Source organism: Osmerus mordax, chromosome 1 (assembly GCF_038355195.1).
Source record: "Osmerus mordax isolate fOsmMor3 chromosome 1, fOsmMor3.pri, whole genome shotgun sequence".
In the NCBI taxonomy this organism is placed as follows: Eukaryota; Metazoa; Chordata; class Actinopteri; order Osmeriformes; family Osmeridae; genus Osmerus; species Osmerus mordax.
In genome coordinates this window covers 3,485,357-3,497,533 of record NC_090050.1, presented here as the reverse complement: position 1 = coordinate 3,497,533, position 12,177 = coordinate 3,485,357, and the positions used below count along the sequence as shown (strand labels likewise).

The following is a 12,177-nucleotide window of genomic DNA, read 5'->3' as shown; positions in this document are numbered from 1 at the left end:
TGTACCCTTTAGGTTAGGTTATATTATATTAGGTTAACTGTATTTGATAGTTTAACTAATTAAATTTGGTTGTCAAATGTGACACAATAAAGGAAAATAAAATACTAATTCATTGTTGTGCTGGTGGGGCCCCATGGTAAAGAATATAGGTTCCTTTAAAAATGTTCTCCCCTGCCCTTCAGAGAGATGTGCAACTGTCCTTCTAGGGCGTCAAATTTGAGTCAAAAGTCTATAGGGCACTGAATCACATTTTCTTCACTGGGATTGTTTTCTCTCTATTGCAAGGCACTTCAACATGTTTTCTCACTTGGAAGGGCATCTAAGAGGGCACTTCATGAGCTTTTTCATCAGCAAAGCACCTGTAGGAAACCTCAAGTTTAGTCCATTGTATGCCACCTGCATGGCACCACATCACACATTGGAGGGGTTTCCTTTAGGACACTTACATTTACATTTACATTTATTCATTTAGCAGACGCTTTTATCCAAAGCGACTTCCAAGAGAGAGCTTTACAAAGTGCATAGGTCACTGATCATAACAACAAGATAGCCAAAAAACATTGCGAGTAGCCAAAACATGAAGCACACATTGTGAACAACCAAAGTAAGTGCCAAAGGGAAGAACCATAAGAGCATGTAGTTAAACAAGTTACAATTAAACAACATGAACCGCTATAAGTGCAAGTGTACCTGTGGAAAAAAGCAAGCAACAGTAATAAAACAATATATCACAGCGAGAACAAAAATTTAAATCAGTTATCACTAACCACAAGAGCAACAAGTCTCTAAGCAAGAGTCATTGTGATCCTTGAGGAAACTAACATCGGGTCAAGCGAACCGTTCCTAAGTACTTACCCACATTTTCACACATGTAGGGACACCCTTTACAGCACTGCATCACATTTTATCCACTTAAGGAGCTCTTCTCCATTAGATGAGCACCTAATTGGGCACTTCATGTTTTTTCTCACCAGTAAGAGGACTCTATGCAGCACTGCATCCCATTTTCTCTACTGGCAAGTGCACCCTATGGGACACGTCATGTAGGAGCAGCATAGACAGCACTTCATAATGACAGTCTTTTTCCATTGGAGGGAAGGGCACTAATATGGAATGTCATGTTTAGACCAATGAAAGGGAATCTTAGAGGGCACTGCATCACATTTTCTACACAGAACAGCACTCATGAAGACATGTCATGAAATGTTCTTCCTCTAGAGGGCACATCATCATAATTTCTTGCATGAAAGGGAATCCTGGAGGACACCAATCATTGTTTTCCCATGTGAAGGACAGCCAGAATGACACTTGTTCTCCCAGTTCAACTGAGCACATCTTCAAACTCCTACATTAAGCACGTGACCTGAAGCCACTTACTTAGCACTTATGTACCTTCCTTCTCATGGTATCTTTGAATCTCTTTTCTACGGTGGACGACATGTGCAAACGCGCTGCAAATTAAGAAAACACGTGCAAATAGACAAAACACAAGCAAATTAAGAAAACATCTTCATGAATTTCACAACACATGCGCAGCATTCAGCAAAAACGCTGCAAATACATAAACGCGTTGCAAAAAACGAAAGCACGCAAAACAAAAACGCTGCAAATACATAAACGCGTTGCAAAAAACTAAAGCACGCAAACCAAAAACGCTGCATCCAGTTTTCACAACGGAAGTTTTCCAGGCCTCTAAATGGAACAGCTTGATTTTCGGCCCCACGGAGCGAAAGAGAGTTTGGACCAACATCAAAGTAAAGAGGCGACATAGAAAGGTTATTTTCATTTTAAATGCGGCCCTCCTCTTTTACAGTTTTTCAAAAGAGAAACTTCGATTTTGGTCCCATTTCCAAAAAAAACTTCTCATATGTCTCTCTCGCTCCGTGGGGCCGAAAATCAAGCTGTTGTATGGTTGTGTTGTGTGTATTTGCAGCGCGTTTGCTGAATGCTGCGCATGTGTTGTGAAATTCATGAAGACGTTTTCTTAATTTGCTTGTGTTTTGTCTATTTGCATGTGTTTTCTTAATTTGCAGCGCGTTTGCACATGTCGGCCACCGTACTTTTCTGCATGATATACAGTTAGGTCTATATATATTTGGACACTGACAGACACAATTCTTTTTATTTTGGCTGTTTACCAAAATATATTGAAGTTACAGTTCAACAATGAATATGGACTTAAAATGCAATCTCTCATCTTTAATTTGAGGGTATCCACATCCAATTTCAAGGAACGTCCACGCTTGGACGTCCACGGAAGACGACAGTGGTGGATGATCACAGGATCCTTTCCATTGTGAAGAAAAAACACATCACAACTTCCAGCCAAGTGAAGAACACTCTCCAGGAGGTAGGCATATCATTATGCAAGTCTACCACAAGGAGAAGTCTTCACAAGAGCAAATACAGAGGGTTCACCACAAGATGCAAACCATTCATAAGCGGCAAGTTTAGACTTTGCGGGGGGGAAAGCCAGTCCAGTTCTGGAACAGCATTTTTTGGACAGATGAAACTAAGATCAACCTGTACCAGAATGATGGTAAGAATAAAGTATGGAGAAGGCTTGGAATGGCTCATGATCCAAAGCATACCACATCATCTGTAAAACACGACGCTGTGTGATGGCATGGGCATGAATGGCTTCCAATGGCACTGGGTCACTAGTGTTCATTGATTAGACAGAATACAGAAGCAGCCAGGTTGATTCATCTGCTCTCAACCCAATCGAGGATGCATACTGCATGCATACGGAAGACAGCTGCAGTAAAGGCCTGGAAAAGTATCAGAAAGGACATCGTCTGGTGATGTCCATGGCTTCCATACTTAAAGCAGTTATTGCCTGCAAAGGATTCTTGACAAAGTATTAAGAATTAACCTTTTATACATTATTATGGTTATTTGTCCAATTACATTTGAGGCCCTGAAATAAGGGGAACTGTGTATACAAATGGTTCTAATTCCTAGATGTTTCATACAATATTCTTGTTCAACCCCTTGAATTAAAGCTGAAAGTCTGCACTTCAAATACATTGTGTTTGTTTAATTTCAAATACATTGTGGTGGCATACAGAGCAAAAAAATAAAAAATGGTGTCACTGTCTTAACCTATCTTTTTACCAAAGCATTTAACTAATTTTATCTCAGAAGGGTTTTACTACTTTTATTAGTTTTATTATTGTTTTATTATTGCATTTTATTATTGCATCTAGTCTGGGTTGTTATATGTTTTGGAAACTGCAAAGGCAGCTCGAGTCTAAGACGGATTCGAGATACCTCAAAGACTGCGGCTTATGTGTTTTGATTCACGCAAAAACTGCGGCTTGTATTTTGTTGAGTTACATTTTAATTTTTATTCTTATTTTGTATTTATTTTTATTACTTTTATCACTTGTATTATTGTTTTTATTGATTTTATGTAAAGCACATTGAGCTGCAATTCTTGTATGAAATGTGCTATATAAATAAAGTCTTATTATTATTATTATTACTGTCTCAACTGTATTTTAGATTTGTAGCACTGTCTTGTATCACAGACTGCACCTGGGACAATTTACAATGTTGTACCTGACGTGATTTTTTTGTCTTATCTGTGGAACTATGCAATATCTCAATCAAGATTATGTTATTGTTTGAACCAATTAATGCCAAATTGGTCATACGGTTATCCTGAAGGTAACTAGCCCTCCTCTGAGACGATATGCATTCAATCAAAGCTTTTAAAACTGACATGGCCAGGTTAGCAGTGCTGACTGCTGGCATATAAATCAGATGTTGTCAATGGGTTTTCTTTATGGATGAAATGCTGGCTAGCTAACAGAACAATAACATAAAGTGGATACATTCAGTATAGATCAGTGAATTTTGTTACATAAATTAACGTGTTTACTGATGTCAAAACTGCCTGCACATTGCAAATATGCTATGACATTATTATCACCAGCTGCATCACGGACATGGGCACAATTCCTACCACTTGAGCCTCCTTGGCCGTTTTCTTGAGGCATGGATATAGTGACAGGAACAATGTTCGTACAAATATAGTATTTATGTAAATGTGATACAGAAAATACAAGTAAACAAATACAATATGCATTGCATCGCACAAAGGAAAAAATACAAACGTTTCTGTAAACATAGCAAACACCTCTTAGGCAGAACTGTACATGCAAGTGCTGTATGATGAATTAGGCCTACAATTATGAAAACTGGCTCAACCATTGTACATGTTATGACTTCTGTTATGACTGAATGTCTAGATATTTGTGGTGGTAAGAGACTACAGTAGATGATGTGGAGATTGAACAAGTTTCCCACTTCAGAGAGGCCTGAGAATTTCAATTATGATCTGAGAAATATAGGTACCAAACTCAATGAGAAGAACTGTCATCACCAGCTGCATCACGAGCACTGCACAATCAGTCTATAATTCCAGAAATCTTTGTGTGTAACCTACATCATCACAGGCACTGTGCCCTATTTATAATTCAAGTGATCTGTATTTGTTTGTTTCACTGACATCTTAATCACCAACTGCATCACGGGCACTGTGCGATTTTTGATGTTGTGACCATGCAGGCCATTAACAGGGCGTGGTATAAAGCCAGGGCCTCCTGGAAACTGGATTTCCTTTACTTCCTCTCCACAGCCTGTAGCACCATATTGTCTGAGAAGAGAGACTCTGTGAGCTCTGATCCAGAGGGCAATGGCTGTGCCAGTTTGCAGACAGAAAGACGAGAGATTTTTGAGAATCCAGATTGGGAGAATCAAGAGTTAAAAATGCATGTTGCAGTGTCTGCAGGCATGATGCAGACATGCTTTTTATGCAAGTAAATACATAATGTGGCTTCATTCTGAAACTGCAAAGTTGAAAATGTAACTGTGGTCAATTTACAACTTTTGGCAAATGTTGATATAACTATTTATGAATGGAAACCATTGCAATTGTTGTGAGCTATAAATAACTGTGTGCATTGTGTGTGAATTGGTTTTGAACAACTAAATGGTTTGTCTATGGAACTGGTTATCATAATAGCATAAGAAAGAGAATTTTGGTTGTACACGTAGGCTACCGGCCATATTTATTTTTATTATATATAATATTGCTATTTGTATAATGTTTTTTTATTATTATTAAATTACTGTTTGCTAAAAAAAAAAATCCATTATTTTGAAAAGGATACAAATGAGAATTCTGTTACAAAAAAATCACGAGTAGATCTTGTCCTAAGCAACACATTGCCCCAGTATAAATGTTCGTGTTTTACAGATACATCATTATACTTGGGACCTGGTACACACCTCAACATTTCTATTTCATGGTTTAGGAAGACTAGAATTAAGTTATCTTCTCTTCCTGCAACCAAAAGATATAGTACCATTGTCTTTGGTTGTGTGTTTACCTTTACACCACAAAAGCGGATGAGTGATGTCTGACCTGGTTTAATAGGGTCAGCACCCATGGCTCAGTCAGTCATAGATGAAGCATCCGGAGGCTTGGGACACAGAGATACCAAGCAGACAATGTTAAACCATTGTGTCAAAATAGGGTAGCAAACACATGTTGAGTAAACAACAAGAAATCAACTTCCACATGTAGTAAGATAAGTCTAAAAATAGTTTGTGTGTGTTTGCGTTTATATGTTTGTTAGTGTACGTGTCTTTTTTGTTGTTTTAGTTTTTACATATGTTAATGTCATGTACATATGTTAAGTCTCACTGACATTAAATATGCTAAATGTCAGGATAACCAAGAACAGACAACAATACAGATAATAGTATTTGAGAATGTACAGTTTGTACAGTTTCCTCTCGCTTTCTTTTACCCAAGTACCCACAAATTCTTGTGACTGCATTCCATTGTCAAGTATTTTTAAATATTCTATGAATTTATGGATTGAAAAAGACACAAACAAGTATAGGCATAGACTCAAAGCTAGATAATTCTCTTAATAAAAAGTGGTAGATTTGACCTGAAAGGTTGCCGGTGGTTACAGAGACAACAGACATAGTGAGTGGCTTCGAGAGACTTTGCCAAGCCCTTCCTATTGTCAACATGGCTCTCATTGGTGATCAACCATCTAAGAAGTATATATTTTACCAATACTTTTTACCTCCTTGTTTTATCTATTAAAGGATATGTACATAATATTCTGAAATAATATTTTGTTCTTCCATAGACCAACCATTACAATGCTAAACAACAGAAACTGATGTAAAATGGTTTAACCATTAAAAGTAATCAACTTTTTTATTTTGTGATTTTTACATTCAAATATCAAATGGTACACAAAGTGATGACTTATCAATTTTGAAATTCAAATAATGAGATAACAATTCATGTGTTGCAGATTGATACAAACTTTGTCTTTGAATATGCACTTTGCAACAGACGCACAAGTTAGTGCTAGTAATCTGAAGTAAGAACTAAAATCACTGACAACCGACTTGTATCTCACTCTCACTCACTATGATTTAGATTTTCTTCACGTAATGCAGTGACTATTTGGGCCCTGATACAAGGGCTGACTGCCATGCCATACATAATTATTTCAAAACCCCAGCGTTAAAACACTTTATACATCCTGCTCAATCCCGGACTTGACGCAAAATGGCGCATCCGGGTGATTTGACCAGTGTGTGTGTGTGTGTGTGTATGGCGCATGTGAGTAAGCTTGTGAGTGCATCTATGTGCACATTCTTGTTCAAGAGAGACCAAGATAGAAAGAGGGAGCATACTCAGCTATGCAGCCCAGCAACCCAGAGGGTAGAAACAGCATTCCTGTACGCAGCCAGGGGGTCACCGCTCAAAATCCCTCAAAAGAGAGTGGCGGGGTACTGTGTAATCTGGTTACACAACAGCCACAGATGGAAAACCAGGAAAGGTTATTTAGCTACTCGATCAAGATCCTAATGAACGTTTGTATGGAAGACATGAGAACTGTATGTGTGATTTCCCTTGTACCAATGACCTAGCCAAGTGAAAACAATAGCGGTAAAGTAGGATCCACTTTGCTGAAATATTTCCCTTCTGGCCCACACCGGGGGGGACCCCACTGCTAAAGGGGCTCATGTGGGAAATGAAACAACAAGTCAGTTTCAGTAAGTCGGAGGAGATGGAAAGTTGGGGGGAATCAGTGGAGATCAGAGCAGCTGTAGACAACAGGGGGCTTATTTTCCTAGATTTTTTGGGCCAGGTCACCATCAGAAAACCCTAACACCTAACACTAACCCTTATTGAAACGTATTGTAGTTACAAAAGCTAATCTAATCCTAAATTTTTTATAATATATAGAATAGTTCAAAACAATATGAAAGTCAAACAGACTTATTTGGTATCTGCACAGTACATGTCTAATGTTTCACTACGCAGTAACTCTTCCCATATGGTACCCTGCATCGTTCCTTCTGGCTACTGTAACATTCTTTATGACATAGTGAAAAGATAAGTCTCATCATGTTCTTATAAAGTCATAAAATAGGATGGAGAGTAAGACATAGGTTTGAACCACACCACACTGTTTAAGACATTCAATTCAATTCACTTTGGCCTCCATCTCTCTACATTGTTGTAGCCAATGCTACCTCCATGCAGTCTGGATTTAGGATTAGCATGTTCATCTCCAAACCACTGTAGCTAGCCATGCTATGCTACACTGCCACAGTGTTAGCATTAGCATTGGCATTAGCCATGGCTGAGGTGAGCACTCCCATGGAAGTGCTGTTGATTGGTCCTTGTGGGGTAACTTTAGCCGGGCGGTGATCCTTTTTGTGGGCACAGCTGCGGGCGCACAGGTGACAGGAGGCACAAGTGGAGTTGCAGCATGGCAAGAAGCGACAGACACTAACCCTCCAGAGAAACCAGCCAGGTGACCAGCAGCACCAACAAAGGAGCAACCCACCAGCTATCACACCCAGGACGATGTAAAGGGCCAGCAGAGACACATGGGAAGGGGAGTCTGGGGAAAGGTAAAGGAAGTCTGTGAGTAGTCAATCATAGAAATATCATGTATTGCATTATAACTGTATACTGGGCATATTTGTGAAATATGATAAAAGAGGTGTGATATAAGAACACACTGTTTGTCTGTTTGTCTGCCTACAAGTTGAAGGGTTGCAGATCTTTCTAAATTGATCTGTCCCTTTAGCTTTTGTTTTGTCTGTTCAACAAAAACATGCTCATCAATTTACAAATCTACCTCAACCAGCCTTAGAATTGAGGCTAAAAGTGGCCTATTCAAAGTGGATCAGCTTTATAAATGACTGACAATTTCCATAGTCATCTAGTTTCTAGTTTTTTTCCTGACCGGGTATCTTATTGGCTTGGCACAGACAAAAGAAATCCAAGGCTAACAGCCAGTCACTAACGTATCTATTTGCACCTTGACTGAGAGGAAAAGAAACAATAGTGACAGGTCACTCAAAGGACCACATTCACCACTGAGTATCCATCACAGTTTATGGGTTTACGACAAGTGCCAACATTAAATGAACAACTATGAGCACCACAGTTAGCTTTATGTCCTCTGTCATAGATAGCTGTGCTTTGCATTTGAATGGGCCTCTAGTTTATTTGTACCCACAAAATAGTTTTCAGATACTAACGTTCCCCTTTCTCCAGCTTCATCCTTGCTTACCAAGAACTAACTCAAAACAGTGGGCTATGAAAATTGAACCGGCCATTCACCTGTCACAGAGTCATGATTGGGTATGCTGTCTGGTGTACCACAGTTCCTGTGAGTAGATACTGCCACAGTGGGCGGGTTGAAGATAGGTGGTGGCGGAACAGTTACAACTGGGGATGGGGGTTGCACTGGAGACAACTGGCCTGCTGAGAAGGGAACGGGAGAGGTTCAGTTCTATTGGTCATTGGAATTTATATTGCAACTTGTGCTCAACTTACATTTAGTCATTTAGCAGACGCTCTTATCCAGAACAACTTACAGTAAGTACAGGGACATTCTCCCCGAGGCAAGTAGGGTGAAGTGCCTTGCCTCGGGCCTACTCACCCTACTGCCCAACCTTCAGATTACTAGCCCGCTTCCCTAACCGCTCAGCCACCTGACTCCCATACTTATCCCTGTGGACCACCTGAATTGCATCCTGTGGGCAGGTGGTCTTCCAAGTCACTTCCATCCCCACAGTTGTCGATTCCCTTGTCATCACAGACCAGACTCATGGGGATACACTTCCCATTCCGGCATGAGAAGTAAGGCTCCCCACTGCACTCTGATTGGTTAAAACCTACAGATAGACAAGGAACAATGCATCTGAGTGAGTAATGAACAAATTAACTAACTAACTAATTTAAAAGGAAATGCTACTTAACAGTTTACTACCTTCAGGCCCTGACTATACACTCCAACACAACTCTTATGCAACAGTGGTATTTGACACGACAGCAACAAAAGTTTGAGACTACAGTCAACCATGCCTTCATCTCTCACCCAGTCTAAAGGAAGTGAAGTCTCCCACAAAGTCCACTCTGGGCTGCGTACCCCGGGTCACCAGGCGCAGGGTCAGATAGTTGCCCGTGGAGAGCACGGGTCTCGGTGGACTCTTCCCACATAATGGTGGCCCAATGGTAGGCGAGCTCTTATCCCGCCCGTCATGGAACTGGATGTAGGATCCTGCGTGGCATGGGTCGCCTGGACCCTCCCCTGGTGTGGGCTCCAAACGTGGAGCAAGTGCGGAGGAGCCTCGAGGGGACTCTGGAAAGAGTGGGGCTGGGCTGAGGGGTGCAACGCGCAGCAGACTGTAAACCAGGAAGAAACGGAAATGGAACTGGACCTTGTCCTTGGGAGACGCTGCTTGCATGGTTAGATGGCAGTCTGTGCCCATGGTGACAAAGTAGTACTTCTTGGACTCCAGGTGTGAGTTCACAATCATACCATCTCCCCGGATGATCTGTCCACAGAAGTCCACTACATTCACTACAAGAAACAAATAGGGGGACTGTCAAATGGGAATATATTTCAATTGACCACATATGGCAGACACAGTTTTTCTTGTAGTCTACGTAGGACACGCTTCATTTTAATAAAAAAAAGTATAAACTTAAAAGAGATACTATGTTCTCAAATGGGTACGTGCTTATATTTTCATCAAGCGTTAGGGTCTGAGAAATAGTCATTATATCATCATCCTCATCAATGTAACAACTGACAAATTGTCTGTGAGGGCAAGATGGAGCCAGATGATTTGCCCTCACATTCCCCTATATTGGCAGTAAGCCAAATAATGAGGAGATTTATGTCCACCCCTTGAGTTTATTAGCTCCGTTTCCTGGGGCGACTGCTCAATCCTCCTGCACTGACCTCCGGGAATGTTCACAAGAAGGGGAGGAAAACCAGCCATTTCTGAAATGTTCCAGTGCAAGTCGACATAATGCCACACAATAGTTGTTAAAAACAACAGCATAACATTGGTTCTCCAGTGATTTAGTCAGATTTGTGTTAGACTGTGGAATGCTGTCTAACATTGAGGCTTTAATTGCCTTACGAAACATACACTGAGAAAATGAGTGTGTAATGTAAACATAACATTTTAAACACTTTAAACCTAAAGTTTTCAGTCTTCAAAATAAAATGAATATTTGAAAAAAGATAACAGCTCCTGATTGCACACGTAGTGAGAGATGAACAGGGCAACTGGCCCCATGGTACAAACATTAACACAATACTGTAGCCGTCAATGACTCACCAAAAGTAAACAAACCTAAACTAATCAAAGGCTAAGAAAAAAGACGTTTTCAAAATGACCTGAAATATTTAGCGGGGCTTATTTAAGGTAAACTATAGCAGACAGCGTGTTAGGTGTGTGTATATCCTGACGTTATCGTTAAATTACGTTATGATAATGCATAACTGTCCGTTCCATACGCGCTCCTCTAGTTTATCTAGATCAAGGTTTAAAGGGTTACATGTACACAGCAAGAAGAAAAAAACTAAATATGCTTTATTAAAGCGAAGACAATAGCATGTTATCGGTGGTCTAGACGACAGTAGCTCCAAGTGCATTGAAGCGTCAGCAGTCACAAATAAATTACTTGCACGGGGCAGTGCGTCAGCCCGATGGCAACAAGTGGCTGGCAAATGAATCAGCCATGGAATCAATCTTAAAAAATGATCTTCCATCTCCTTACCCGTCTCAATAGCACAGGTCGTGAGTGTCATTAAGCTGAGAAGAACAAACGATTTTGACAGGCGTTGAAATTGGTTCTCTTTGTCCATCTCCATCTCCATCTCAAGGTCTATACGTATTCCCAATTGTGTTCTTCAAGACTCCCACCCGAAAAAGCTGTTATGTTTCAAAACCTGTGTGTCTGTTTCCGTGTAAATCTCTGCTACACGTGAAAAGTTATCATCTGGCTAAATAAACTGTCTGGCCATGCGAAGACTTGTGCGCCCCGAGAGAAGCCAACGATGACGACGCGCAAGGAATATTCCCTTTTCTGGATAATTACTCTTCATCATACTGGCTTTTGTTCCTTTTAACCCCCTCTTTGATGAATCTATCTACGTGTTCTGTCATTCCCATGACAACGGAGGGGCAGTCGGCCCCTCAATCCGCCTCCATTCAATCTCTAGAACACATTCAAATGGGCCGGTGGACGCGGGACAAGCCATCTGTTTCCTTATACTTCTTGAATATAAAGTATAGGTATACTTTGTCTCGCGCTTTTGGGAAAAAGAAGGGACTGCACAGGCTCGGCTACAGAATGAATCAGTTGGGGGGGGGGGAGGGGGGGGGCATTAGGTTTCCACAAGGGGGCATTATATGCTCTCTTATAGAAACGTATCGCTGGGGGGGGGGGGGGGGGGGTGCTTTTTTGATTCAGCCCAAAAAGCTAAATTGCCATGTTAAACAATAGTTAATTCATACATTTGCCTCACAGTGATGCACAGGTTATTACCCGACCTGACAATTTACACCAGACCTAAGTATGACACCAGTGAGCAAGGTCATGGGTCAGGAGAATCTTGTTAAAAGGTTCCCTGCAATGATTTAGTGAAACTATAGAGGCTTTTCCGCACCGTCACCAGATTTATTGACAGTAAATGTAAGCTGTTTTCTGACATGATTTAAGAATCAACAAACAAGCTAAACAATATAATTTCATCCATTTATGGGTTTAAAATAATAACACATTTAGTCGGAACTCATTATTCTGCCAATAGT

General features: G+C 40.5%; 1 protein-coding gene across 1 annotated transcript; it reads right to left on the bottom strand.

Annotated features, from left to right (window-relative positions):
* Nucleotides 1–9,070: 9,070 nt before the first annotated feature.
* Nucleotides 9,071–11,240, bottom strand: ldlrad2 (low density lipoprotein receptor class A domain containing 2). The gene is made up of 3 exons (XM_067242506.1): nt 11,141–11,240; nt 9,444–9,929; nt 9,071–9,240 (listed from the first exon to the last, which is right to left on the bottom strand). The coding sequence occupies exons 1-3, from the start codon at nt 11,238–11,240 to the stop codon at nt 9,071–9,073; spliced, it is 756 nt and encodes a 251-aa protein (XP_067098607.1).
* Between the last annotated feature and the right edge of the window lie 937 nt (nt 11,241–12,177).